Source organism: Loxodonta africana, chromosome 5 (assembly GCF_030014295.1).
Source record: "Loxodonta africana isolate mLoxAfr1 chromosome 5, mLoxAfr1.hap2, whole genome shotgun sequence".
Classification (NCBI taxonomy): Eukaryota; Metazoa; Chordata; class Mammalia; order Proboscidea; family Elephantidae; genus Loxodonta; species Loxodonta africana.
The window spans coordinates 118,364,739-118,392,507 of record NC_087346.1 but is presented as its reverse complement, the minus strand read 5'-3'; the positions used below and the strand labels follow the sequence as shown (position 1 = coordinate 118,392,507).

Below are 27,769 nucleotides of genomic sequence, written 5' to 3'. Positions count from 1 at the left end.
TCTTACTTTTAATGCATTCATTTTTTGAAAGAAAACATTCACATATTATTTATAGAAACTGTCGAATGTTTTACAAAAAAATAGGAAGAGAAACCAGCAGAAGATATACTTGCTGTATATAGAGAGGTTTCTCAAGAAATTTTTCAGGCACACAGATTTTTTTCCCAGGAAAGGGCCAATAGGTGTTAAAGAGACTTATTTAAGTACAGTAGACATTGGTCACAATTTACCAGCCTTCAGGACTCTGACTGAGGGTCTCCCAGATCATGTACTTATAGTACTTTAATAGGTAAACAAAAGTAAATTAAAGATACAGAAGTTTCAATTACACTGAGCTGGAATATAGAATTTAACAATTTTAAAAAAAAAAGGATTACCTGCATTCCAAACCTTAATGCAGGTTCACATTTCTAAATCACCTGTTCTCTCCCTCTGGAATTCCTATTATTAACAGAAGAAATTGTATACCAAGAGACAGCCATTCAAGGAGCAGCAGTAAGAGAACAAAGTAGGTACAGAAAGAATCAGGAGAGGGCAAAGCCAAAATAATTCTTTCCTGGAAATGGAAAAAGCCCCTCTCCAGACTATTTTTAAAGCTGTAAGAATACTGAATATAACAGGGACTATCAAAAAAACAAACAAATCTGCCTTGGAAAAATTACGAGCAGAATGCTCGTTAGGAGCAAGGACGGCAAGACTACATCTCACATACTTTGGACATGTTATCGGGAGGGATCACTCCCTGGAGAAGGGCATCATGCTTGGTAAAGTAGAGGGTCAGCAGAAAAGAGGAAGACACTCAATGAGATGGACTGACACAGTGGCTGCAACAATGGACTCAAGCATAACAACAACTGTGAAGGTGGCACAGGACCCGGCAACGTTTCATTGTGTTGAGCACAGGGTCACTATGAGTCGCAACTGACTTGATGGCACCTAGCAACAACAACAGAAAGGAAGAGTGATTTTTTTTTTTTTTAAAAAGAATACCATATAAGGAAATACCTGCATATTTTTGTTTGAAGAATACTAGGTAACTTAAAAAAGTGATTTATAATTAGGCTGCATCTCTGTGCTGGCATCTTTCTACATATGTATACAAGTGTTCTACTAATACATAACGAAAAATCCACATTTATCACTGGGTATACTCAACTCGACAGCAACTAACAACAGCAGCATTTTTCCATATCATCACTGGTTTGTCAAACTATGCTCTGTGTATTGCTGTGATGCTAGAATTTATGCCACCAGTACTTTAAACACCAGTAGGATCACCTGTCATAAATAGCTTTCAGCAGAGCTTCCAGACTAAAACTAGGAAGAAAGGCCTGGTGAGTTCTGAAAATTAGTCAATGAAAATCCTATGGATCACAATCTTGTCTGATACAGTGCTGAATATTAATATACTGTGGACTGCCAAAAGAACAATCAGTCTCAGAAGAAATACAACTGGAACGTTCCTTAGAGACATGGATGTAGAGACTTCAACTTGCTTACTTTGGACATGTCATCAGGAAAGACCAACTGCTAGAAAATGACATCATGTTTGGTAAAGTAGAGGGCCAATGAAAGAGGAAAACCCTCAATGAGATGGACTTAGACCTAACAGCCAGAACAATGAACTCAAACATACCAATGATCACGAAGATGGCACAGGACCAGGCAACATTTCGTTCTGTTATACACAGGGTCACCATGAGCTGGAGTGAACTCAACGACTAACAACATTTCCGTACTGAATCAAATAATATAACAGAATTATATGTAAAATGATAAAGGCACCTGATTTTAACTGAAAGTGACTCACTGAGTATCTATCTTACTCACCTCTTAGAGCAAGATTAGCCAGTATTTAATAAGAAAAGCACTGAAACGAGGTTTCAGACTAGGAAAGAAAAATGTTTGCAATGTCAACTTGTACCTCCATTTTTTAATAATTCTGAACATTCTTGAGACAAATAGACACATATATGCATCTGGCAAAATATAACTGCTTTAAGAATAACCTGTGTAACCCAATGGTGTATATAATCACAGGAAGGAGCTGTGCCAAGAAAATAAGTAAAGCTTTGTCATGAGCACCCCAGAATGGGCATTCCTTGTATAGCAACTATACCAGCTTTGAATCTAAAAGCTGTTACATTTATAATGTATAATTAAAACGCTCCTGTAATAATACAGTCAGAGAGGCAGTCATTTGTTTTACCTTCCATATTGCAGATAGACAATAAAATGAACAGAAATCAGATTTATATTCTTTGTACTGGTACGGCTTATCAGTTAGGCAATCAAAACTTACATAACCACTGATGAGGCAGTAATAAAGAGAAATGTGAATAGCTGTTTGTATTCATAAAGCCTGAGACATACAAGTTTGTTATATACTGTTTTATATTCTGATGAGAACAAATGCCACCAATTTAGAAATCGAAGAAGGTAAGAAGAGAATAAAGTCTGGTTAGAACTAATGAAAAGCTAAAAATTATAAAATATATTTTCTTTTAAAATTATATAACTATAGTGCCTCCAAAAATCTTCTTCAGTGAAAAAAGATCATTTTCTGTTATTACTAATTTTTGTATGTAACTGTAAAGAACTCATCCTTACTCAAAGATAGGTCTGGCCTTTGCCCTTCTGCTTCTGGAAGTAATCTTCAGGCCCTTGGAATGTCAAGCCTGATAGGAGTGTCTTTGTTCACCAGGTGCCTTGGGCTAGTCAGACAGTAACAATGATTTAGGATCTGAGCTTTGGACCACATCAATAATGTGATTTAGGGTGGGGGCTTTGTGTCATGCAGTATCTGTTGACCTCCAAAGGGAATGGTGACTGGAGACTGAGACCAGTCACACGGGCAGTCAATCATGCCTACATGATGGAACCCCAATAAAAACCCTGAACAGCAAGGTATGGGTGAGCTTCTCTGGTTGGCAACACTCTGAGCCTACTGTCACACGTCAATACCAAGAGACAGTATGTTGTCCTGACTCACAGGGAAAGGACAACAAGAAGCTTTGAGTTTGGAACCCTCCTATACACTTCTTCCCTTGCTGACTTTGATGTGTGTTCTGTAATTGTAATAAACTGTAACTGTTAGTATATCAGCTTTCAGTGAGTCCTATCTATACCAGAGACTTTCTATGGGCTTAAAATGGTGTCTAGGCCCCCTCGAACCCTCCCAGTGTAACCACTGTTATAGGTCTGAGGTACATCCTTCAAACCTCCCCCATACATTTATAAACATATTATACCAATCTAAACACATACGCTAAAGGACCCCTGCTGGCACAGTGGTTAAACACTCAGCTGCTTACCTAAATGTCAAGCAGTCAGTGATTTGAACACACCAGACACTCCGCAGGAGAAAAGACCTGGCAATCTGCTCTTGAAAAGATTAACCAAAAAACCAAATCCACCGCTGCAGAGTCAATTCTGAATCATACAGCCTAGAAAACTCTTTGGAGCTGTTCTACGTGGTAACACAAGGTTGATATGAACTGGAATCAATGTGACAGCACACAACAAAACACAAACACTAACATGCAAAGGTTATTGCATTGTAATAGTTTTTGCATTCTCTGTTGTTAAAAGCATGAAGGTTCTAGCTTCTTACTGGAGTCCGTATTTTGTCTGAGATTAAGAGTACATGTTCTTTTGGACAGCTTTTTTCTGCTATTTTGCTTTTGGTGTCTGTTTTTCTTGCAAATAGCATTTAAAAATTCCAATCTGTTTTTTTTAATAGGGGTGTATAATCCACTCACATACACCATCATACTTTATGCTTTCTATTAACCATGCTTCTCTTCTTTCCTTCTTTTTGCCTGACTTCATTAGCTTATCTGGGTTTCCCTTTTTTACCCTAATTCGCCTTTCACACAAAGGTTCTCAAGTGGGGCAGTACCACCCCTAAGGCATTCTGGATATCTGAGAGGCAGATACTGGTTGTTGTCACTGGCTTGTATCCCATATGACTTTCAAATGTCCTGCCAGACATTAACGTAAGTGAAAAATTTGAGCCTATAATGTAGCTCCATCTCACAGAAAAACACAGGGTATTTTCTGGGTAGACTTACTCTACAATGAATTTTCTAGAAAATTAACTAGACTTTAGCATCTAAATCAAATAAAGATTATAATTAATTTTATTTATAATTTTACCACGTACTGTTCACCACTTCAGAAAATCATGTCACTGATGGTATTGGAGGCGAACACGACACATTCGTATAGGTCTGCGTTTGTTGGGTTTGTAACCATACATTCATAATGATTTTTCATAGTAGAAGTATTTCCTTCTGTCTTCTCGTATAGCTGTGCCTGATGACATCTTGGTCCTCTTTTATTTTCTTCAACTGCTTTGTTTTTCTATTCATATTTATTAATGAACAACTAGATAGGTGGGTAGGTATGGTATACAGACAAGCAGGCAGGTTAGAGAATCTCTTAATTCTCAGAGGAAGGAAGGCTTTCATTCCTGAACCACGTGTTCTTTCTTTTCCTTCCTATTCTTAACACTCTCTGTAGTGGTTTGGAGTTACCTTGGCTTTCTTCTTGATCCTTAACACCCAACTAGGTGCATTTCTCAGGCATATCTTCTATTTGTTTTAAAAAGCAGTTCTCCTGTTTTAGCCCTGTGACAAAGGCTCCAGCCCCTTTATATTTCATAGAGGGGAAAGACGTACAACAAACCAGCTATTCAACAGAGCTGCATCTCCTCTTTGCATACACCAAACCTGGAGGAGTTTTGCTTTTTTTTTTCTTTTGAGTTTTAATTTTAATTAGTTATTAATATGCACAGTTTAAGCAAAAAAGTTGTACAAAGTTAGTTCAGAAAAATAACGGTTCCTCATCCTTTCCTACCCATTTCTCCCCCTACAGAGGCAACCACTTTCACCTTTTAGCTGATTGTTTTTTGGTAGTTATCTCCATGTCTTTATAAATATGCATTACTGCTACTTCTAGATTTTCAGTTTTATGCAATATTCACTGATTGACCAGGATATGAGGATCTAGTTCTCTTTCCTTTCCTGACCCCAACCACCTTCACCTGTGCACTCAACCAATCTCCTAATAACCTATCACAAATTTAGTTCAATACTCAGTTTTCACATTTTTTTATGACTATGTAAAGGCTCTTCAGAGCTGATTCATGTAACTATAATTACGTTCTCTTTTCTATATTCTGTATTTCCTTAAAATTAGTAACAGTCATTTCCTGAATTTACTTGGTTTCTATGACTTTTCACAATTCATTTTCAGCTGTTCAGGTCACAAGATGTTTAGATGTTTAATTCATTACCCTGAAAAAGTCTCTTCCACAGCAATGTGACACTCTCCCAACCAAACCAGCTGCCCTAGAGTTCTTCCTAGAGCATACCTCTCAACGTGGGATCTCCCTTTATCATTATCCTGGAAGTTACTTTTGCATCTTTCTTGTGCTAGATCTCTTGCTTTCTATTCCCCAAATCTTAGTCTCCTTCTTTCTTGGTTTTATGCTTTCATTTTGGTGAAAAAACATTTCATCCTCTAGTACTTTCCTAAGAAAGGGTATAAACCAAAACCCATTGCCATTGAGTTGATTCCCCATAGTGTTTCCAATGAGCACCTGGTGGATTCAAACTGCCAACCTTTTGGTTAGCAGCCATAGCTCTTAACCACTATGCCACCAAGGCTGTCAAAGAATGGGTATATAAGGTAAAAACTTTGAATACCCTCCTATTTGATAGTTTGGTTTGATATATAATGCTATGTTGGTAATTTTCCTCCAGGATTTTGAAGTCATTGAGCCCATACTGTCTAGTTTCCTGGTTTGCTGGACTTGCATCAACAGTTGGTGTCATGTATTGAATTGTGTCCCCAAAAATATGTGTCAAATTGGTTAGGCCATGATTCCCAGTATTGTGTGGTTATCTTCCATTTTGTGACCGTAATTTTATGTTAAAGAGGATTCGGGTGGGATTGTAACACCCTTACCCAGGTCACATCCCTGATTCAATGTAAAGGGAGTTTCCCTGGGGTGTGGCCTGCACCACCTTTTCTCTCTCAAGAGATAAATAGGACAGGGAAGCGAGCAGAGAGGGGAGACCTCATACCACTAAGAAACCAGCACCTGGAGCAGAGCACACCTTTGGACCGGGATGCTCCCAGACCAAGGGAAAACTGATGACAAGGGCCTTCCTCCAGAGCCAACGGAGAGAGAAAGCACGCCCTGAATTTGGACTTGTAACGTACTAGTCTGTGAGAGAATAAATTTCTCTTTGTTAAAGCATCCACTTGTGGTATTTCTGTTGTAGCAGCACTAGATGACTAAGAGAGTTGGATACACGAAAGTCTGGAGTTCAGAAGCAGCAACACTGGCTGGACTCGTTTTAGGACATAACTCTGGCTCTTGTTTTGGCCACTTACCCATCCTTTGATCCTAACCCTTTTCCATGCCAGGTTCTCCAATGTGAGACAAATAATATCCTTTTAATAAGTTCTTTTCTGCTTAATCAGCAAGAAGATCTATTGCTTACAATGAAGAACCTTAGCTGATACCATTACTAAATCTGGAAGAAAAGTTAGTTTCAAAATGTGAATGAATACAACTTTATTAAAATGAAAAGGAACTAATGGTAAAAATTTTAACTGTTCTTAACATGGTCATTATGAGTCGGAATCAACTTGACGGCAGCAGGTTTGGTTTTTTTGGTTAACTTGTATACAGCCCTTGGCAAAGCTTATCTATTTCCATAGAATAGGCAAAGCTAAATTGCAACCCAACACACAACTAAAGAGCTAACCATAAATAATGAAAGCCCTCAAGTTTCCTCAGGTTTCTACTTGTTATTAGAACTTTAAATCCTTACCAGTTACCAGTTGCCACTGAGTCGATTCCGACTCACGGTGACTCCATGTGTGTGGAGTAGAATTGCTCCATAGTTTTCAAGGCTGTGACCTTTCAGAAGCAGATCACCAGGCCTGACTTCCGAAGTGCCTCTGCGTGGGTGGAAACTGCCAACCTTTCAGCCAGTAGTAGAACACTCAACTGCTACCCAGGGACTCTCCTTTCATATAGTAACATATTTTCTCCATGTCATTAAAGGTATAATTTCTTAAAAGATATAATTTTTTAAAACATCTGTACAAGATTCCATCATATAAATGTACCATGATATAATCATTGCCCTAGCGGTAGGCATTTGAGTTGTTTATAACTTTTCACTATTACTGTAAATAATGCTACAGTGAAAAATGCTAGACATAAATATTTGAATATCTGAACTTAGAAACCCTATTAAAGATAATTTTCAGAAAAAAATATTTAGAAAGCACTGAAATTTCAGTAAGTAGATATGGCCCAATGATGCTGCTTGATTCTGAATTTAAATAAAAGAAATACACATGAAATGAAAATTACAAAGCACAACTCAATTTAAACTTAATCAACAGTTTCTTTAATGAATCAAATGAGTTTGTCTTCCCTTCTGGAATCCTCACTACCAATATTAGCACGTTATACAAGGAGAGGATCACCCAGCAGTAATCTATACTACGTGAAGGGTGAAAATACCGAGCACAAACAGAAAAATGTGGACTTTTAAGGATTTATAAGACTAAAATCTATTTTTACATAATTATAAATTACTTCAAACCAGGATTGCCATAAACAATATTCCATCAAGCATGAAGTAATGGAAATTTTGTGGCATTTAAAACAACAAAAAGTGTTAAACATAGGTTTCCTGATAGTCTACTACAGACAACAGAAATGTACATGGGATCATAAAAAGCAGAATTTAGTTTTAATCTTCTTCAAAAAAGCATCAGAGCTAACGAAAAAATCATAATACTATACTAAAAATAAAAATATTAAGAAACAAAAAGAGGCAGTAACCTTTACTAAAAATTGGTCCTCTGGGAAAATTTACAAGAGTTAAATTCAAAGTCTGTTTTTTTGTTTCTAATGTCCATGGTAATTTGAGACAAGTTTTGTCTTAGGTTTGGTTAAATTTAGACATAAAAAGTATGACTCTTTACTTCATAAACAAACAGGAGAAAATGTTTTTTAAAAATTCTCTCCTTGGACTCATCTATTTTTATATCAAGTCATCAGAGATATGGCATTCCAAGTATATTTCTACACCCACAAGAGTCTGATTTAATTTATAAGTTCTTACTTTATTCCTTTTCCTCAAAAGCATTTTTAAGGATAAGTCCTAGCATATACTGACACTAAAAGGCATGTTATTCACAAGAAAGACACTTCTAATTACTATACAGCCACACTAAAACAGCAGAAAACCTGGTTAGCTACCACTTACCCAAATATTTGAGCAAATATGTGTACCTGTTTTTATTAACTGACTTGTGTATACCCCTGTACAAGAGTATTTAAAAACAAGTTGTTTTGACCATTATTAATGATAAAGCATAACATCAACAGCCCTGCATTTAAGATTATAGACTAGAACAAGTCTTAAATACTCTCCATTAAAATCTCACTACAATCAATTCCGTGATAGTATCCAAACCTTGTTGTTCAGAAAAATGCTTCTATCAAATAATTGATTGGGATTTGGAAAAGTTTTATAGAGAGATTTTTATTGTCATGCCATATTTTGGAATACGGTCTGAACCACATTACAACAGAAACTATGACTTCTCGGCAGTTCACCAAGCAAGCAAAGTCCATGTAGCTAAAGAAAATTTACATTAATATAAACTAGAAAAGGTTGCACACTACTAATGCATGTTACCTACCCACAACGGCTAATTTCACCAGCACAAGTCTATCACAAATAAAGACAATAATCTGTTTTTATTTCTAATAAAAGGATTGCTGGCAAACATTTAACCACATGACTTAAACCACTGTGGATTTTCAGTTATGAAATACTTTTTGGTGACCATCAGATGAAAATCCCTCAATAAGCAATATTTTCACAAGAAAGGACAGGGAGGGTACAGTTCAGCTCTGGATAGGACTGTCCTGTTCATCTCACCAGATTGATCAGCCTCCTCATTGCATGTTCATGAGAGCAAACACATTCACAGGGATCAAATCCACCTTCTGCCATGATTACCCAGCTTGATTTAACTTGACTGTTTAAACCTAGAAGGAAGGAAAAATATTATAAGACGATTATTCAGAGTTGCTTTCTTCAGAACTATGAATAATTCATATATTACACAGATCCATAAAAGTTCTCTTAGACTACCTTGTCGTAAAGAATTTGGTTTTGCCCAAGGAGAGGTCTGGCCTTGGCCCCTGGCTTCTGCGAGGTAATCTATGACCGACCTGATAGGAGTAGCTTTGTCTAGAACAGGGCTGATTACATTTTAGGGTGAGGCTGGCCACCCCAGAAAAACCAACTATGTGACTTAGGATGGGTGCTTTGGGTCAGGTCACATCAATCAACCTGGAAACTGAGTTCAACCACTTAGACAATCAATCATGCCTACACAATGACGCCCCAATAAAAACTCTGGACACCAAAGCTGGTGAACTTCCCCGGTTGGCAATACTCTGTGCATACTGTCATACACTGATTCTCAGAGGGTAAAGCAACCCAAGGACAATGGAAGCTTCGCCTTTTGGAACCCTCCCAAGCTCTGCTTTATGCGTCAATTCCTTTAGATGATTTTAACCTGAAATCCTTCCTTGTAATGAACTGTAACTGTGAGTATAACAGCTTTCCGTTATACTGTTAATAGATTTTCTGTTATTCTCTTAATAGATTCTGTGAGTCCTAGAGAATTATCCAACCTGAGGGTGATTTTGGGATACTTCTGAACTTGCAGCTGGTCTCAGAAGAGAGGGCAGTCTTGTGTACTGTGCCTTTAGACTTTACAGTTTTGCTAACTCCAAGTAAAAATACAGCTCATATTTATTAATGACCCACACCTATGAATTCATCACTACTGGCAGCCCCCATGTTATGAACATCCAACTCACAGTGTTATGTAAATTTGCCCTCATTTTGAAACAACTGAACCGACTTCTATTGGCAACAAAGTCCTCATCACAATCACCTTCACTGGCTGCATGTACAGCTTTTGAATCACTGAAAAGGCTTCAAGTCTTTTCTTGCACTAAAAGGCTAAGTAAGCACCGCGTGCAACTGTTCTGACTTACTTACAAATTCGACTTAAAGATACGGAAACTAATCTCATCTGTAGCCCGGGGACTGCCTTAATCCTGTATCAATTATAAATTTTTCATATGAATTATAAACCTATACAAGTGAATGGCAGCCCCTTCTGCCATTAAATTGCTTTCCTACCTGCGCAAATGTCTTCAGGTGCTCTATGCTGGCCCCACCTCTGGAGCCACTGATGCTAGAGTCCTACTCTGCCTAATTACTTAATTTTTTAACTTCATTAACTCTAATATTCAATCTTTTTCAGCAGCTTTTATCCAAGCCAGAAAACCATCTGAAGAAAAATGAGTATTTTAAAACAATACAAAGGTTTATCTGGAAAAATTGACATGATACTACCCAGGAAATAGTCAGAAAGATTCTGAAAAATAAGAGTAATGAATCAGAGACCAAGATGGAGTACTAGTGACCAGATTCATCCTTCTGCCACCAAAAAACTGGACAAAATACATGAAACAATGGTTTCCAAGACACTGGACATTAGGCAATGAAGAACAGCAATCTGAGAGATAGGAAACAAACAAGGTGGGCCTGTGACTGATTCTGCTTACTTCTGGAGGGAGTTTCTACGCCATGGGGGGCGGGGGTGTTAGGCCAGAGCCTGGACGTATCCCTCAGTTGAGGAAAATGAGCTTGAAGGTTGATTACGTAGAGACATGAACAATATGAAAAATTCCCAAAACAAATTTGCAGAGATGAAAATTATGTCTGATACGAAAGCTACACTAGATGGAATTAACAGCAGATTAGACATAACCCAAAAAAAGGCAGAAGAAAAGATTATTGAACTTCAATACGTAACAACAGAAACTACCCAAAATTAAATAACACAGGAAAAAAAGGCTGAATTTAAAAAAATAGAGCATTTGTGAACTGTGGGACAACTTCAGGTGGTCTAATATGTATGAATGGTGCATATATTTGTCAAAACTTATCAAACTGTACATTTAAAGCTACATTGATAAAAACACTTTGGCATTAAAGATGGAATATACAGATCAAGCAAACAATTCGTGAATCAACCAAAATACTTAAAAAGGTTTATTATTTCAAAAAACACTGAGCACCTATACTAGGCATTAGGGATATAAAGGCGGGCAAAACTCATACAGTCCTTAATCTAATGGTGTTCACATTCTAATGGTGGTTACAGATGTTATTCTAAATATTTTTAAAATAATTATAAACTAATAAATGCTGTCCCCCACCTGTCTGTCAGTTTTCAGTACTGTGGGGGCTTGCGTGTTGCTATGATGCTGGAAGCTATGGCACCCATATTCAGATATCAGCAGGGTCACCCATGGTGGACAGGTTTCAGCTGAATTTCCAGACTAAGACAGACTAGGAAGGACTCGAAGGTCTACTTCTGAAAAGAATTAGCCGATGAAAACCTTATGAACAGCAGCGAACACTGTCTCATGTAGTGCCAGAAGATGAGCCCCCCCCCGGTTGGACGGCACTCAAAAGACGACTGGGGCAGAGCTGTCTCCTCAAAGTAGATTTGACCTTAATGATGAGGAGGAAGTCAAGCTTTTGGGATCTTCATTTGCTGATGTGGCACAACTCAAAAGTGAGACAAAACGGCTACAAACATCCGTTAATAACTGGAACATGAAACGTACAAAGTACGAATCTAAGAAAATCGGAAATCATCAAAAATGAAATGGAATGCATAAACATTGACATCCTAGGCATTAGAGAGCTCAAATGGACTGGTACTGGCCATTTTGAATTGGACAATCAAATGGTCTACTATGCCAGAAATGACAACTTGAAAAGAAATGGCATTGCGCTCATTATCGAAAAGAATATTTCAAGATCTATACTGAAGTACAATGTTGATGGGACAATATCCATACGCCTACAAGGAACACCAGTTAAAATGACGATTATTCAAATTTACGTACCAACCAATAAGGCCAAAGATGAAGAAACTGAAGATTTTTAACAGTTTCTGCAGTCTGAAATTCATCGAACATGCAATCAGGATGCATTGATAATTACTTGTGATTGGAATGCAAAAGTTGAAAACGAAGAAAGATCTGTAGTTGGAAAATATGGTGTTGGTGATAGAAACAATGCCAGAGATCTTATGATTGAATTTTGCAAGACCAATGACTTCCTTATTGCAAATACCTTTTTCACCAACATAAACGGTGACTGTACACATGGACTTCACCACATGGAATACAAAGGAATCAAATCAACTTTATCTGTAGAAAGAAACGATAGAAAAGCTCAGTATCATCAGTCAGAGCAAGGCCAGGGACTGACTGCGGAACAGACCATCAACTGCTCATATGCAAGTTCAAGATGAAACTGAAGAAAATCAGCAAGTCGACGAGAGCCAAAAGTATGACCTTAAGTACATCCCACCTGAATTTAGAGACCATCTCAAGAATAGATTTGACACGCTGAACACTAATGACCAAAAACCAGACAACTTGTGGAATGACATCAAGGACAGCATATATGAAGAAAGAGGTCATTAAAAAGAGCAAAGACTAAAATGGATGTCAGAAGAGATTCTGAAACTTGCTCCTGAACATCGAGCTGCTAAAATGAAATGAAGAAATGATGACGTAAAGGAACTGAAGATTTCAAAGGGCTGCTAGAGAAGACAATGCATTCTAATAGCATCTGTGAAGAGCTGGAGATAGAAAACCAAAAGGGAAGAACATGGTCGGCATTTCTCAAACTGAAAGAACTGAAGAAAAAATTTAAGCCTTGAGTTGCAACACTGAAGGATTCTACAGGGAAAATATTAAACGACACAGGAAGCATCAAAAGAAGATGGAAGGAATACAGAGAGTCATCACACCAAAAAGAACTGGTTGACATTCAATCATTTCAAGAGACAACATACGATCAGGAACCAATGGTACTGAAGGAAGAAGTCCAAGCTGCACTGAAGGCACTGGCGAAAAACAAGGCTCTGAGAACTGATGGGGTATCAACTGAGATGTGTCAACAAACAGATGCAGTGCTGGAAGTCCTCACTTGTCTATGCCAAGAAATTTGGAAGACAGCTACCCAGTCAACGACTGGAAGAGATCCATAGTTATGCCTATTCCCAAAAAAGGTGATCCAACCCAATGCAGAAATTATCGAACAATATCACTAATATCACAGGCAAGCAAAATTTTGTTGAAGATCATTCAAAAGCGGCTGCAGCAGTATATCAGCAGGGAACTAACTGCCAGAAATTTGGTCCAGATTCAGAAGAGGTTGTGGAACCACGGATATCATCGCTGATGTCAAATGGATCCTAGCTGAAAGCAAAAAATACCAGAAGGATGTTTACCTGTGTTGTATTGACTATGCAAAGGCATTTGACTGTGTGGATCATAACAAATTATGAATAATATTGCCAAGAATGGGAATTCCAGAACACTTAATTGTGCTCATGAGGAACCTGTACATAGATCAAGAGGCAGTCGTTCAGACAGAATAAGGGAACACTACGTGGTTTAAAGTCAGGAAAGGTGTGTGTCAGGGTTGTATCCTTTCACCATACCTATGCTGAGCAAATAATCCGAGAAGCTGGACTATATGAAGAACAGGGCATCAGGATTGGAGGAAGACTCATTAATAACCTGCATTATGCAAATGACACAACCTTGCTTGCTTTAAGTGAAGAGGACTTGAAGCACTTACTAATGAAGACCAAAAACCAAAGCCTTCAGTATGGATTATGCCTCTACATAAAGAAAACAAAAATCCTCACAACTGGACCAGTAAGGAACATCATGATAAATGGAGAAAAGGTTGAAGTTGTCAAGGATTTCATTTTACTTGGATCCACGATCAACAGCCATGGAAGCAGCAGTCAAGAAATCAAAAAATGCATTGCATTGGGCAAATCTGCTGCAAAGGACCTGTTTAAAGTGTTGAAAAGCAAAGATGTCACCTTGAAGACTAAGGTGCGCCTGAGCCAAGTCATGGTATTTTCAATCACATTACCTGCATATGAAAGCTGGACAATGAATAAGGAAGACTGAAGAAGAACTGACGCCTTTGAATTGTGGTGTTGGCACAGAATATTGAGTATATACCATGGGCTATGAAAAGAACAAACGAATCTGTCTTAGAAGTAGTACAACCAGAATGCTCCTCAGAAGCAAGGATGGCGAGACTGCTTCTTACATACTTTGGACATGTTGTCAGGAGGGATCAGTCCCTGGAGAAGGACATCATGCTTGGTAAAGTACAGGGTCAAAAGAAGAGAGGAAGACCCTCAGTGAGATGGGCTGACACAGTGGCTACAACAATGGGCTCAAGCATAACAACTATCGTAGCATGGCACAAGACCAGGCAGTGTTTCGTTCTGTGGTACCCAGGGTCACTACGAGTCGGAACCAACTCGACGGCACCTAACAGCAACAACAAATGCCATAAAAAATAGGTGGTACCTAAAGGCAAACTTATCTAGGAAGTCAGGGAAGATTTTACTGAAGTAACTGTGAGCTCAGAGTGAAAGGATGAACTGGAATGCACTGGAGCAAGATGGAAGGGGACAGTAAAGCGGGGCTGTCAGAGGTTGGAGGGCATAATAGATACAAAGGAAAAAGCAATGTAATGGCCCTATAGTGAATAAGAGTATGGCACGATGGAGGAATGTAAAGAAGGTCACAATGTGGTGGAATCCAGCCAAGAAGAATGGTCTGTAATGAGAATGAAGGGTTCGAGGGAGACAGGCCACACAGGATCTTATAGGCCATGTTCAGGATTAGGTCCTTATGTAAACCCTATAAGGGGTTTTACACTGTGTTTTTAAAAGGCGCTCTGGTGGTACAGCAGTTAAGCACTCAGTTACTAACCAAAAGGTCAGCAATTGGAACCCACCAGTTGCTCCGTGGGAGAAAGATATGGCAGTCTGCTTCTGTAAAGATTATAGCCTTGGAAACCCTATGGGGCAGTTTTACTGTCTTACAGGGTTGCGATGGGTCACAATCAACTAAATAGCAACAGGTTTTAGATTTTAAAAGACTGCCCTGGCTGCACTACGGAGAACTGGAGAGAAGCTGAGTAGATACAGGAAGCCCAGCCAAAATGCTCTTTCAATAGGTCAGTGATAACGGTGTTAGTTTTGATGACAGCATATCAAATCACTGAGGGAAGGCAAATCATTTCATAAATGGTACTGGCAACAGCTGACTTCCTATCCTCATTCTTTACCCCAAAATAAATTCTAGACACACGATTTAAACTTTTTAAAATGGAGTCGCACATAAACCCATTCTACTTTCCATAAAATATATGAACATAATTCAGCCAAGTACTTTTCCACTTTATAACAAGGATAACCTTCTTTCCAGTGTCCAATAACACGTTTACCATTTTCTTTAAGGCCTCCCCAGAAGCATATTTAACTTCTGCATTTTTAGCAACATTCTGTTCATGACAACAGCCCTCCTCACTTCTGAGCCCTCACCAAAACTGCCATTAATGGCTGTAATTTTATCAACAGTCTCTTCAAGACAATCTAGGCTTTTCCTAGTTTGTGCCTAAAAATTCTTCCAGCCTCTACCCATTACTCAATTCCAAAACTACGTCCACATTCTAAGGTATTTATTACAGTAGCACCGTATTTTCTGGTACCAAAATTTGTGCTAGTTTCCTAGGGCTGCTATAGCAAAGGAACACAAAGTGGGTGGCTTTAAACAGAAATTTACTGTCTCACAGTTTCGGATGCTAATAGTGCAAATTCAGGGTGTTGGCAGAGCCATAATCTTTTTGAAGGCTCTGGGGGGAGATCATTCTTTGTCTCTCTCAGCCTCTTGTAGCCCAGGCATTCCTTGGCATGTAGATGCATTTTCACATGGCCATACTTCCTCGGCTGTCTCGCTGTCTCTTCTTTTTTATAGGACACCACTCAGATGGACTGTCAGCAGCTCCACCGGAGAAAGATCTGGCAGTCTGCTTCCACAGAGATTTACAGCCTTGGAAAACCTATGGGGTTGCTACAAGTCAGAATAACTTGGTGGCAGTGGGTTTTTTACTCAGATGGATTAAGACTCACCTACTCTGGTATGACCTCATTTTAATTTAACTGACAACCATCTTCAAAGACCCCATTTCCAAAAAAGTCATATTTACAGGTATGAGGGGTTAGAACTTCAATATATCTTTTGGGGGGACACAATTCAACCCGTAACAGTCATTTATGAGAATTAAACTAGGCAAAGAATATTAATGAAAAGATGACTATGAAGCAAAATCTAACAAGAAGACTAACCATGTCTTGCTCCTGCTAGGTCTCAGAATAAAAAATTTTACATGTAATTGAAGTATACGAAAACTAATTTCATCATAATTTAACATTTACCCTATGAATAATTATAATTACAACTGAATTTTAAAGTGAATTATTTTTGTGACCATGAAAGCTGAACTTTTAACTTTATAATACTTTTTGTATACTTAATTATTAAGTAGTTAACTATAATTATCTTTTTATAATGTTTTATAATACTTTTTGTGTGAACTTAAATTTCTGACTTTTCTGAATGGAAAAAAACATTGCAATGAGAGAAAAAGATATGGGCTAAGCGAAAAAAGCAAACTAAAGAAGACTATGAAATACTATAATATGTAATTTATAATATATAATTTATACATACACACACACACACAAAGAGGCTGGAAAGAACTGTATCATTAACCAAGGTCCATGAAAAACCGCATGGCAGAAAAATATGGGTTGAGAAAGTAGAAGATTTATGGGAAAAGAGGGTTGAAGGACTAGCTTCAGGTGACCCTAGATAAGTCCTTACAAAATGGTAAAAACAAAACAGACCTTTTACTTATCCTATTTGTAACAATGAGAAATATACTATTAATTCCACCATCACCCAGTGTTCTCCAGAAACTTTTTTGCGATCTCTCTCCCTTTAATTCTACCAAGACACTTATAAATTAATTTCTATTTGAGGAAGTGGTATAAATAGTAGGCATTTTTGTTATAGCCAAGCATTCAATTCTTTTACATTTTATAACTTGGAGTCTCTGGCTCCTGCTGCTCAGGCTGTTGTGGTCCCAGAGAAAAAATGAATACATGTGGAAAGTCCTTTTTCCTTCCTTTTCTTTTTAAATAAATCCTCCCTGGCACCTACTTCAAAACATAACAGAATAGTGTAATCTGACCATCAATTTACCCTATACACATCTCAGTTCCAGTCCTAACAAAAAATAAAATAGAGCAAAACAGTCAGTTCTAACAACCCAGAACTGGTTCAATTTGATTTTTTTTTTTCTCTCAAGGCTGCATTATAAAAATATGTACCCTTATTTAACCTCCCTACTCTTTCATCAATCCCTAGTTTCCTTACTTCTTCAATAACTGTTAGTTTCCTGGCCCTTCTTCCAAGGGCAACATTACTAAGAGATTCATTTCCCTTATAAGAAATGACTCAGAAATCCAGCATGCTCGATCTGAAATTCTTGTGGTTAAGGGGGAAAAAGTGTGTAGAATTTCTACAGGTCCAGAATGTAGAACCTGGAAAAGGTTTATTCTATTAAATGATTACACTGGTTCTGTTAAGAGGGAAAAATTAATTATCTTATTACCTTGTTTTCCAAGTTGTTTGTAAGTGTTTTAGCTTTTGAGCCAAATCACACCTATACATACATTTATGTAAACTTATACATATGTAAACATTTGTATATACACGGAAATGAAAGATAAAAAAAAACTGCCCTTGAGTCAACTCTGACTCATAGTGACTCTGAGTGTGTCAGAACAGAGCTGTGCTCCATAAGGTCTTCAATGGGCTTTCTTCTGAGGCACCTCTGGGTGGACTTGAACCTTCAACCTCTCGGTTAGCGGCTGAGTACATTAACCATTTTGGACCACCCAGGTACTTCTACACCCAAAATAAAAATTAAAGGCTGATGCTGAAATTCCCACAAGTTAATAACTTCCTAAGGATAAGTCTGTATTTAGGAGCGATATCTGTATTTACAAATAGTTCTGAACATTAAGAATTTAGCAATTTAAAATAATGATATAATTGGTTGCCTCTGGAAAGGAGGTCTAAGAAGACAGGAGTGGTAATGAAGACTTCTCACTCTATATCCTTCTGTGTTTTCTGAACTTATAACATGTGAAATTTATGAACTACTAAAAAAAAATTAACTTTGTAAACAAATAACACTATAGTGAGCTTCTTGTTTTCCCTCCTACCAAAACCATCAGCTCCAGAGACAAATTAATTACACCCCAATTTTCTCTTGAACTGTAAATCCTAAACTTCTGTCTGACCCTCTATCATCATTGATTTTGTTGGTTAGAGTTAATAAAATACATAAATAACAAAGGGCATTCTAAACTCTGTAAGCAAACGTGTTACAAAATGAAGCAAATCCCATTGTCAATGGAGAAACAACCAAGTATATGAAAAGAATCTACAAAAGATAATTTTGAAGTCAGACGTTTCCGCCTTTGATCCAAATCTGAGGCAATCATTCCTTGCAAAATCTGTTTCAAAGTTTACCTTTCCCCACCCCTACTTCTCTGGTGGAAAGCTTTAACGATAATTAATCAAAATACTGAAACAGAATGTATACACCACAAATGATTAATGCTGGTACAAATGTTTTGTTACATTTAAAATGAAGACAAACGGAAATTCATTAATTTTTAAATTTTTAAAAAGTCAACATGTGGAGAGAGATGCTGATGAAGAGTGAGCTACTTGTATCTGGTGGACACTTGAGAGAGTGTTGGCATCTCCTGTCTGGAGGGGAGATGGGAGGGTAGAGAGGGCTAGAAACTGGCAAAACCGTCACGAAAGTAGAGACTGGAAGGACGGAGCGGGCTGAATCATTAGGGAGAGAGTAAGTGGGAGTATGGAGTAAGGTATATATAAGCTTATATGTGGCAGACTGACTTGATTTGTAAACTTTCACTTAAAGCACAATAAAAATTATTAAAAAAAAAAAAAAAAAGCCAACATGAGACAGAAGGAAACAGGCCCCATACTAGTTTCGTTTTAGATATTTTCTTAAGGCACATCCAGAAGAACAGGCCTTTGGATGCTTACCATAGCTGGGATGACAAACAGAAAAAATTTCAGCAAGTATTTTCAATAAATGGTCCTAGGAAAACCTGCTAGCAATTGAATGGGGGAACTAAAAACTTTTGTAAGCTCCTCTTCCGTATAGCAAAATAAATTGCAGATGAATTTAAAAAAGAAGAAACTATAAAACTAAGAACATAACATAACCAACAATAACTCTAGAAAATAATTTAGGTGAGTATTCATTTGACTTTTAAGGAAGAACTTCCTAAAAATATATATAATGGAAGATAACAAATGTACTACACAAAAAGACTTATATTCATTAAAAAAAAAATTAAAAGAGCAAAAGAACCCACATTGTGGGGGGGGCGGGGACTCACATTCCACAAATACAGCTGGCAAAGAAATTATCTTAATAACAGAGCATATGTGAATATTCTTAATCTTAAAAAAGATGCAATCATTCATACACTGTACTTAAGATTATAAACTGTAATAACTTTTCTAGCAATATGAATCCAGAAGCTTAAAAATGTTCAGGCTCTTTGGAAAATTCCATTTCTAAGACGCTAAGGAAAATAATCTGAAATAAAAAAAGATTTATGTACAAAGATAGTTATCACAGCTTTATAATAGCAAAAAATTATATCTAAATGTTGACTAAAAGAATGTTCAAATTATGACACATACTGTGAAGTATTACGCGGCCAAATGTTTCATTTTTTCATAATGACAGGGGAAATAATTACAACACAATGTTGAAAATTTTTTTAAACAGAATATAAAAAATAAGCATAGCACATGCACATATTTTAAAAAGTACAGGAACACACACACAAAGTTGAAAGAAAATAAACCCGAAATCTGAACATCAGTTATCTCTAGGTGGCAGGGTTTTATTTCTTACTTTGAACATTTATTTTCCAAGTATCATCTAATAATCATACTAACTCATAATCAGAGGATAAAAATTTGGGTGCAGCAGCTAAATCTGGGAAAATTAACTTGGTTCCTTCAATAAATAAATGGAAAAAACAAACAGAACTTTAAAAAAAGATGGCAAGGGAACGGTTATAGATTGAAAGAGACTTAAGAGGTATCAACCAAGTGCCACGTATGGACTGTGTTCAACTCCTGATTCAAACAAATCTACAAAAAGGACATTTGTGGGACTATCAGGGAGCTATGAACACTGACTAGATTAGATGACATTTAAGTATTATTAAAATGTTTAAACAAACTACAATGTCAATTGCCTCACCTAAAAACAGCCCTTATCTCTTTAGACATCCCACCAAGTATTTTCAGTGATAGTGATATAATGCCTGAGATTTAGTTGAAAATTAACACGTGAAGGGGGGGTATAGATGAAATAAAGCAACCATGAGTTGAATAATTGTTGAAGTACATAGGGATTCATTATACTATTCTACCTTTTAATGTCAAAAATTTCAAACACATATAAAATTTTTTAAAAATACATTTTCTTCCCCCACTGCAAACACAGGGCTCTTGCTGAGAAAGCAGGGTTGAATAGTATCTGAAGAGTCTAAGCTTTAGCCTCTGAAATTAGCCCAGGGATAACAAAGGCCCATTGAAGGTTCTGTCTTTCTATTGTGATTTTAAGGTAATTTATGATGAAGTCATCTTTTCAAATAGCCAAATCTTTACAGTGATCCAGAATTATACTGAAATTCTTTGAAATTTTAAGAATAAAAAATAAAAACCCACATAAAGAGCAAAATGCAAAGTAACAATTTAGAATGCATGCAATTTATAAGACAGAAAATGGAGATGCTAGTCAACGAAAGCCAAAAAAAGCATCCTATGTATTTTTATCTTAAAAAGCATTAATTATATTGATAGAAGTTCTGTAGTTGTAAAAACTCAATGAAACACATGCCAGAAACTACTAGAACTGCCCCCAGGTCATGCAGGGAACCCACACTTGAGTTTGTTTTCTATTCTTAACCTTGTTCCCAATTGTATCACAGAGGAAATTACCCACCTCTAAAAATATTTTTTTTCTAGAAGTATCTTTCTGACCCTGAGCCTCATGGTGAGGTTTTTACCTAGCAGACAATTAGAAAAGTGATCAACCCAAACAAGCAGAGATATTCTAAAAACTCTGGCTACCTTGCATATAAACAAAGAGAACAAAATATTTATCTATCAATTTTAGTGATACCATTATTACACTATATAGTCATATATTATTATAGTAAGTAGTTCGGATGAATTTTATCAGATTACACAACATCTCAAGGTAATACAGTGTTCAAACCCACTCATAGAAAATACCGTTTGCAACAAACTCAAAACCAGTTGTTTTATTCTTTTATCAGGAATGGGTCTCAATCAAATATAACTAATAATAATTTACATCTGCCTGTAGCTTTACTGGAAACCCTGGTGGCGTAGTGGCTAAGTACTACGGCTGCTGACCAAAAGGTTGGCACTTCGAATCCACCAGGCGCTCCTTGGAAACTCTACGGGGCAGTTCTATTCTGTCCTATCGGGTCACTATGAGTCGGAATCGACTCGAAAGCAGTGGGTTTTTTTTTTTTTTTTTTTGGTTTTGGTAGCTTTACTAATTTCTTTCACATCCTGACAACAGTCCTTCTGACATAGGCAAAGCAGGAAAATTATCCCTGTTTTAGAAATTAGGAAAATAGGTTCAGAGAAGCTAGCAATTTTCCCATGATCACACACCTAGTATGTGACAGACCTTGGGACAGAAAGTCACATTGTAAAATCCTGACTGGACTCATCAGACATCTGTCAGATATGCCCAATCATGCTATTTTTTTTTTCACTCTCAGAAAGACAATGTTAAGAGCAGTAAAAAAAAAAATAGATAACTATCAATTGACTTCCTATTACTTCTTCCTAATGACATATTTTATCTTTCTTAACCTACATTTGCATCGTGATGGACAGCAGACAAGGAAAGGAATCAGATGCAAGTTCGTATCAGTCTATTATTTGTAAAAAAATGTGCTAAAGCCTATGCCTGGGAAGAAGTGGAGGATATTTTAAAAACTGAAATGTTGAAATAACCCATTATTTAGCTCAAATATCACAATTCTCTATGCTTAGGAGTTAAAGGAAACCCTGGTCGTACAGTGGTTAAGAGCTACGGACCCCCGAATCCTATCAAAATGAATATTTTAAATCCAAATTACAAGCTAAACAAATATGGTTACACATTTCTTATACTGCTCCCCATGCTGATCCTATAGACCAAAAACCCATTGCCATGGAGTCCATTTCAACTCATAGTGACCCTACGGGACAGAGCAGAACTGCCCCATAGGGTTTCCAAGCAGCGGCTGATGGATTCAAACTGCCAACCCTCTATTTTTCTATCTTGAAGTAGTTAATTACAAAAGTAAAGTAAAAACACCGTCTGAAATTCTTACTCTCTCTCTCTCTATATTTATAGTTTAAGAAAAATATCTAAAGACACCCTTTAAGAAGGCATACTATTCAGAAGAGCAGGCTGGAAAGAATGATAACTTTAGTTTCCATAAAGTAGAATGGGAATACATAGAAGCAACAAGGACAGTCGGCATGGCCAGGGGGCCTATGCAAAATATTACTGCACCCATATCCACTGCCATCAAGTCAAATTCCGACTCACAGCAACCCCGTAGGGCAGGGTAGAACTGCCCGATAAGTCTCTAAGGCTATAATCTTTATGGAAGCAGACTGCCATATCTTTCTCCCACAGAGTGGCTGGTAGGTTTGAATCGCCAACCTTTTGGTTAACAGCCAAGAGCAAATATATATTACAAAAAAAAAAAGGATACAAAATCCTCATTTATTCGTATTCAACAAATTACAACTTAACAAATGTACTAACAACTTCAGAGATGCAGCAATTCTCATGCATTCATTTAAAGAGGAAAGAACGGAAGCCCAGATCTTTAATGGCTTCTCTAAAGTCACACAGCAAGAGGTGGGGTTCAAATCTACCTCTGAATCAGTCTTCTGACTCTCACTTCTCCTTTCCTTCCAAGGAAGTACCTAACAAGTCCTCAGGGGACTACGTAACAGGCATTAGAGTTCAGAGGGGGATACAGAAGAAACAAAAGGCAGACTCAAGCTCCAAAAGGTAGCAATCAAGTATTAATTTTAATTAACACAAAACAATATAATTACATACCAGCATACGTTAATTACATACCATAATTATATACCAGTATATAATTAACGGACTCCCTGGGTGGTGAAAATTCTGCAGAGCACAGTTCTACTCTGACACGTGGGGTCAACGGCAACTAGTTCATACAATTAACAACTAAATGTTACAAATGACTTCTGTGGTGCTCACTCTTTTCTGCAGAAAGCTTGAAATTGAAAAGGAGAACTCTCTCTCTCCTTAACCTTCTGTCTCATTGCTAGTACCAGCTTAACTCTTACAAGTCACCAAGAATGACCTTATCTCTGTAATTCCTCCATTTCTCTGCAGCACATGATTCTGTTAAAAGGCCCACCTCAGGGCTGCCACCAGTTTTCGGGAAATTCTCAGTTACTTTTTATGACCTTATTTTCCTATCTGAGGCATTACCTTCTCTTTCCACAAACCCCTTCTGAGGCATTACCTTCTCTTTCCACAAACCCCAAAAAAACCTGTTGCTGTCGAGTCAATTTTGACTCATAGTGACTCTACAGCACAGAGTAGAACCGCCCCATAGAGCTTCCAAGGAACACCCGGTGGATTCGAACTGCTGGCCTTTTGGTTAGCAGCCATAGCGCTTAACCAATATACCATCAGAGTTTCCTCTCTTTCCTCAGTGACCCTTTATACCTCACTAGTGTTTGATCATATTCTAGAAATCACATTAGGACACACTTGCTGAAACATAAGACAGAAGAATTATGTCTTAGATAAATGATTCAAGCTATGGCACTACTGAGGAAAGGATAAATTACTTAGCCTCTCCTGAGTCTTTGGTTTCTCTATCTACAAAACATGAGTGGTAACTAAAACTATTCATTTTAAAGGGTTGTTGCAAAGATTAAGTGAGAATGTGCAAGAGTGCTTTTAAACTGTAAAACGCTGTGGGCAATTCAAGTCTAGGGTATCAACTCCCAGCAAAGAGTTTGTGTTGTATACAGTTTTGTAGTGCTAGTGTTCCCCTGGGGCCACAGCTATCACTCTGGTACATAAAAGGAAAAAAGAAGTCTATTCTAAATCTTGGTCTTTCTAATTTCCTGTCATTCTCTGGCTATACCTTACTCTTCTACAACCTCAAAGATTCTTTCTGCACCTGGTAAAGGTCTGGGAGTTCATTTACCGTAAACGGTCAAAGAAGAAATTTTCTTTTGTTTATATTCAGTATCCTAACTATCTTTGTTTACATTCAGTCTCCTAACCAAAAGTTTCATACTGTGAAAATGTTTCCTAAAATCTCTACTCAAAAGTACTTATTATACGCTAAATAATTTTTTTAAGCTCAGAAAATATGACTGTTTTTCTTTAAGATAGAAACAGAAAAATACAACAGAAGATACAAAAATTCCATACTACGTAATCTCAAATCATAGTGATGTTTTTCCAAAAGGTGGAAAAAAACCAACGTCCATCAACAGATAAATGGATAAAGAAAATGCCGTACGCATATACTATGGAATATTATTCAACCTTAAATAGAAATGAAGTTCTGATACATGCCACAACATGAATGAACATTGAAAACATTATGCTACTGAAACAAGTCACATGCAAAAGGATAAATACTATGATTCTATTTACATGGAATATCTAGAACAGGCAAAAGCATAGAGACAGAAAGTAGGCTGGTAGCTACCAGGAGCTGGGGCGGGGGGAGGGGGCGGTGTTGGGAATGGGGAGCTATTACTTAATGGGTATACAGTTTCTCTTTGATGTGATAAAAAAGTTTTGGAAATAGTGGTAATGGTTGTACAACATTGTAAATGAGATTAAAGTCACTGAATTATACACTGAAAATGGCTAAATTGGCAAATTTTATGTTACATATATTTTACCACAATAAAAAATTTTTAAAGAGCCATTTTTCACAGCTGTATTACAAGACACTGATGTGTTTTGAAATTGTGAGGTACAAGTAATGTTACTAGTCTGTGAACGATTAACATCATTCAAATACTAAATGAGAGCATGACCAAGGCTTTTTCTTGATAATATCACTATTCACTTCCTAGCCTTCATGATTTTTTGAGCAGCATTATGGCTCCTCCTGCTCTATGAACTCACGGAATTCTTATCCTTGCTACAGCCTAGATGACATATCTGCACATAAATGCACATACATGCCATTGATCATGACAGGAAAAATGCTTAGAATCACTGCAATAAAGAAAACAATTTATGAAACTGCATAAACACCGCAGATTCAAAAAAAAAAAGCCTGTTCAATATTTCAAGCAAGTCAATTCTGTTACCTTTGCTAAGGAGTGAGAAGGCAACAAAATACATTGTAAACTATACAAAAAGCAAACTTGTTTTTAAAAAAGTATGTCCTAAGATAAAACGTGATAGCAAGGCGTGACAACTGGTGTCTATTCCCCTGGAGCAACAGAACAAGGACAGTGAGAATAGGAGAAGAGACGGAATGTGTGGCTAACCGCCTCAAGGAACAACTGCCTCCTTTGCCGTGAGACCAGAACTGGATGGTGGCCTGCCATGACTACTGTAACATTTTGTTCGAAGAAAAATCCTGATCAAAGGAAGGAATACGCAGAATAGAATTTCAAATTCTCATGGACTCCAGACTTTCTGGAGCCATGGAGGCTGGATGAACCCCTGAAACTACTGCCCTGAGATGATCTTTAAACCTTAAACCAAAAACATCCCCTAATGTCTTCTTAAAACCAAATAATAGTTTAGCTAAACTAGTAAAAAGTGTCTGCCTTGACTATCATGATTTTAAGATCTATACAAGATGGAAGTGACAACAGCAACTTGAAAGATAGGAACTTTAGGGGGCAGTGAGTTTATGTTAATAGGGGAGGAACAACTCAGAAGAGAGTGAAAATGGTTCCACAATTCAAAGAATGTAATCAATGTCACTGAATTGTACACGTAGAAATGCCCAAATTGGTTTGTTTTGCTGTGTATATTCTAAACAATAACTAAATAAATGAAAAAAAGAAAAAAACATGATAGCAAGCCAGAACACTGACCACTAAGTCTGGTGTGTATGCCAGGAAGATGCTTACTGTACCCATAACTTGATTTAAAGCATCTTTATTAGCTGTTAAATTTTGATGGCTCTACGCCTGTAATACTTGTCAATGAGTGCAGTCAAGCATAAACCAGTTTCAGTCTGTGTTTTACAAAGCTGAAACTCAACATCTGTGCTATGGAGCAAAATATAAAAAAAAAAAGGAAATGAAAATTCTATATGAAAATAAGCAACGAGAAGGTTAACTTTCTCCAAAACAAAAGCACTGAAGTTTAAAACTTTATAAACATACATGCCCTACTATAAACCTAAAAAATAGTTTTGTTTAGAAAAGTATATACTTTTCCAAAGGTTGGACCTTTTTTTTATTTTAAAAGCAATATACGTTTATGGTTAAAAAAAAATTCAAACACAAAGGTTAAAAAAACTGGATAGTAAAACACATTCCCTTTTCCTCACCCTGTTCACCTCTGGTAAAAACTTTTATTTAAATTTTTAGGCATATGTAAGTACATGTATGCTACACGCACTTGTTGACTTACGGTTAAAACCACTTCATTTCAAACTATTAAAAAGTCTTTATATGACATCTTTTTATAATTAGACTGGTCACTCCTAATTATTCAGAGCTTGGATTAACTATCTGAAGTCAAGATTCATTACAATATTATTTACAACAGTGAAAAACTGGAAGCCACATTCATGTCCAACATTAAATGAAAACTTCGAGTAAATCAATTTATTCAAAATATCTTGTAACACACAGGCAGTTAAAATCATATTGAGAAAGTTTCTAAGGCCATGGTAAAAATGCTCATTATCTTAAACCAAAAATATCAAGATATAACCTTATATGGATACTGTATCTCAATTACACCAAAAATGAATTTAAAATAAATAAAAAACTAGAAGAAAATATGATTACAGAGATGGCGTCTAAATGAATGGATTATAGATTTTTTCTTATTGTTGGTTTTATGTATTATTACTCTTTGCAACATTTCATAACAAAAGTCTTAAAAAATAAAAAAAGAGCTATTAGAGCTGTGTATTTCACTTAGGTTAAAATACCAAAAAAAAAAAAAAGAAAAATCTAACCCATTGCCTAACCCAAGCCACCTCATGCAACCTTTGAACACCCCGGATAAAGGGTGGGGGGCACTTCCCTTTACAATTCAAAAAGCACTTTCTCAGATCCTATTTTGGGATTCTCCTTCCTGCTCCTCCAGGTGATCTTGGAGGCTGGCCCTCATGGTCAATCTTTATTCTAACTCATAGCGACCCTAAAGGACAGAGTAGAACTGCCCCATAGGGTTTCCAGGGAGCAGCTGGTGGATTCGAACAGCAGACCCTTTGGTTAGCAGCCATAGCTCGTGTTATCTCGTAATCACTGTGCTGCCAAAAATTAATGAAAGTAGTTCTACCAGCA

The 27,769-nt window shown here is 37.0% G+C and overlaps 1 protein-coding gene across 1 annotated transcript in view; it reads right to left on the bottom strand.

Annotated features, from left to right (window-relative positions):
- Positions 1 to 27,769, bottom strand: part of SMIM14 (small integral membrane protein 14) — a 71,782-nt gene that overhangs the window by 38,649 nt on the left and 5,364 nt on the right. Inside the window, exon 2 of the mRNA XM_003411306.4 lies at positions 8,985 to 9,094. Coding sequence (XP_003411354.1) covers positions 8,985 to 9,059 — 75 coding nt within the window. The 5' untranslated portion in view covers positions 9,060 to 9,094. The remainder of the gene's footprint in view (positions 1 to 8,984; positions 9,095 to 27,769) is intronic.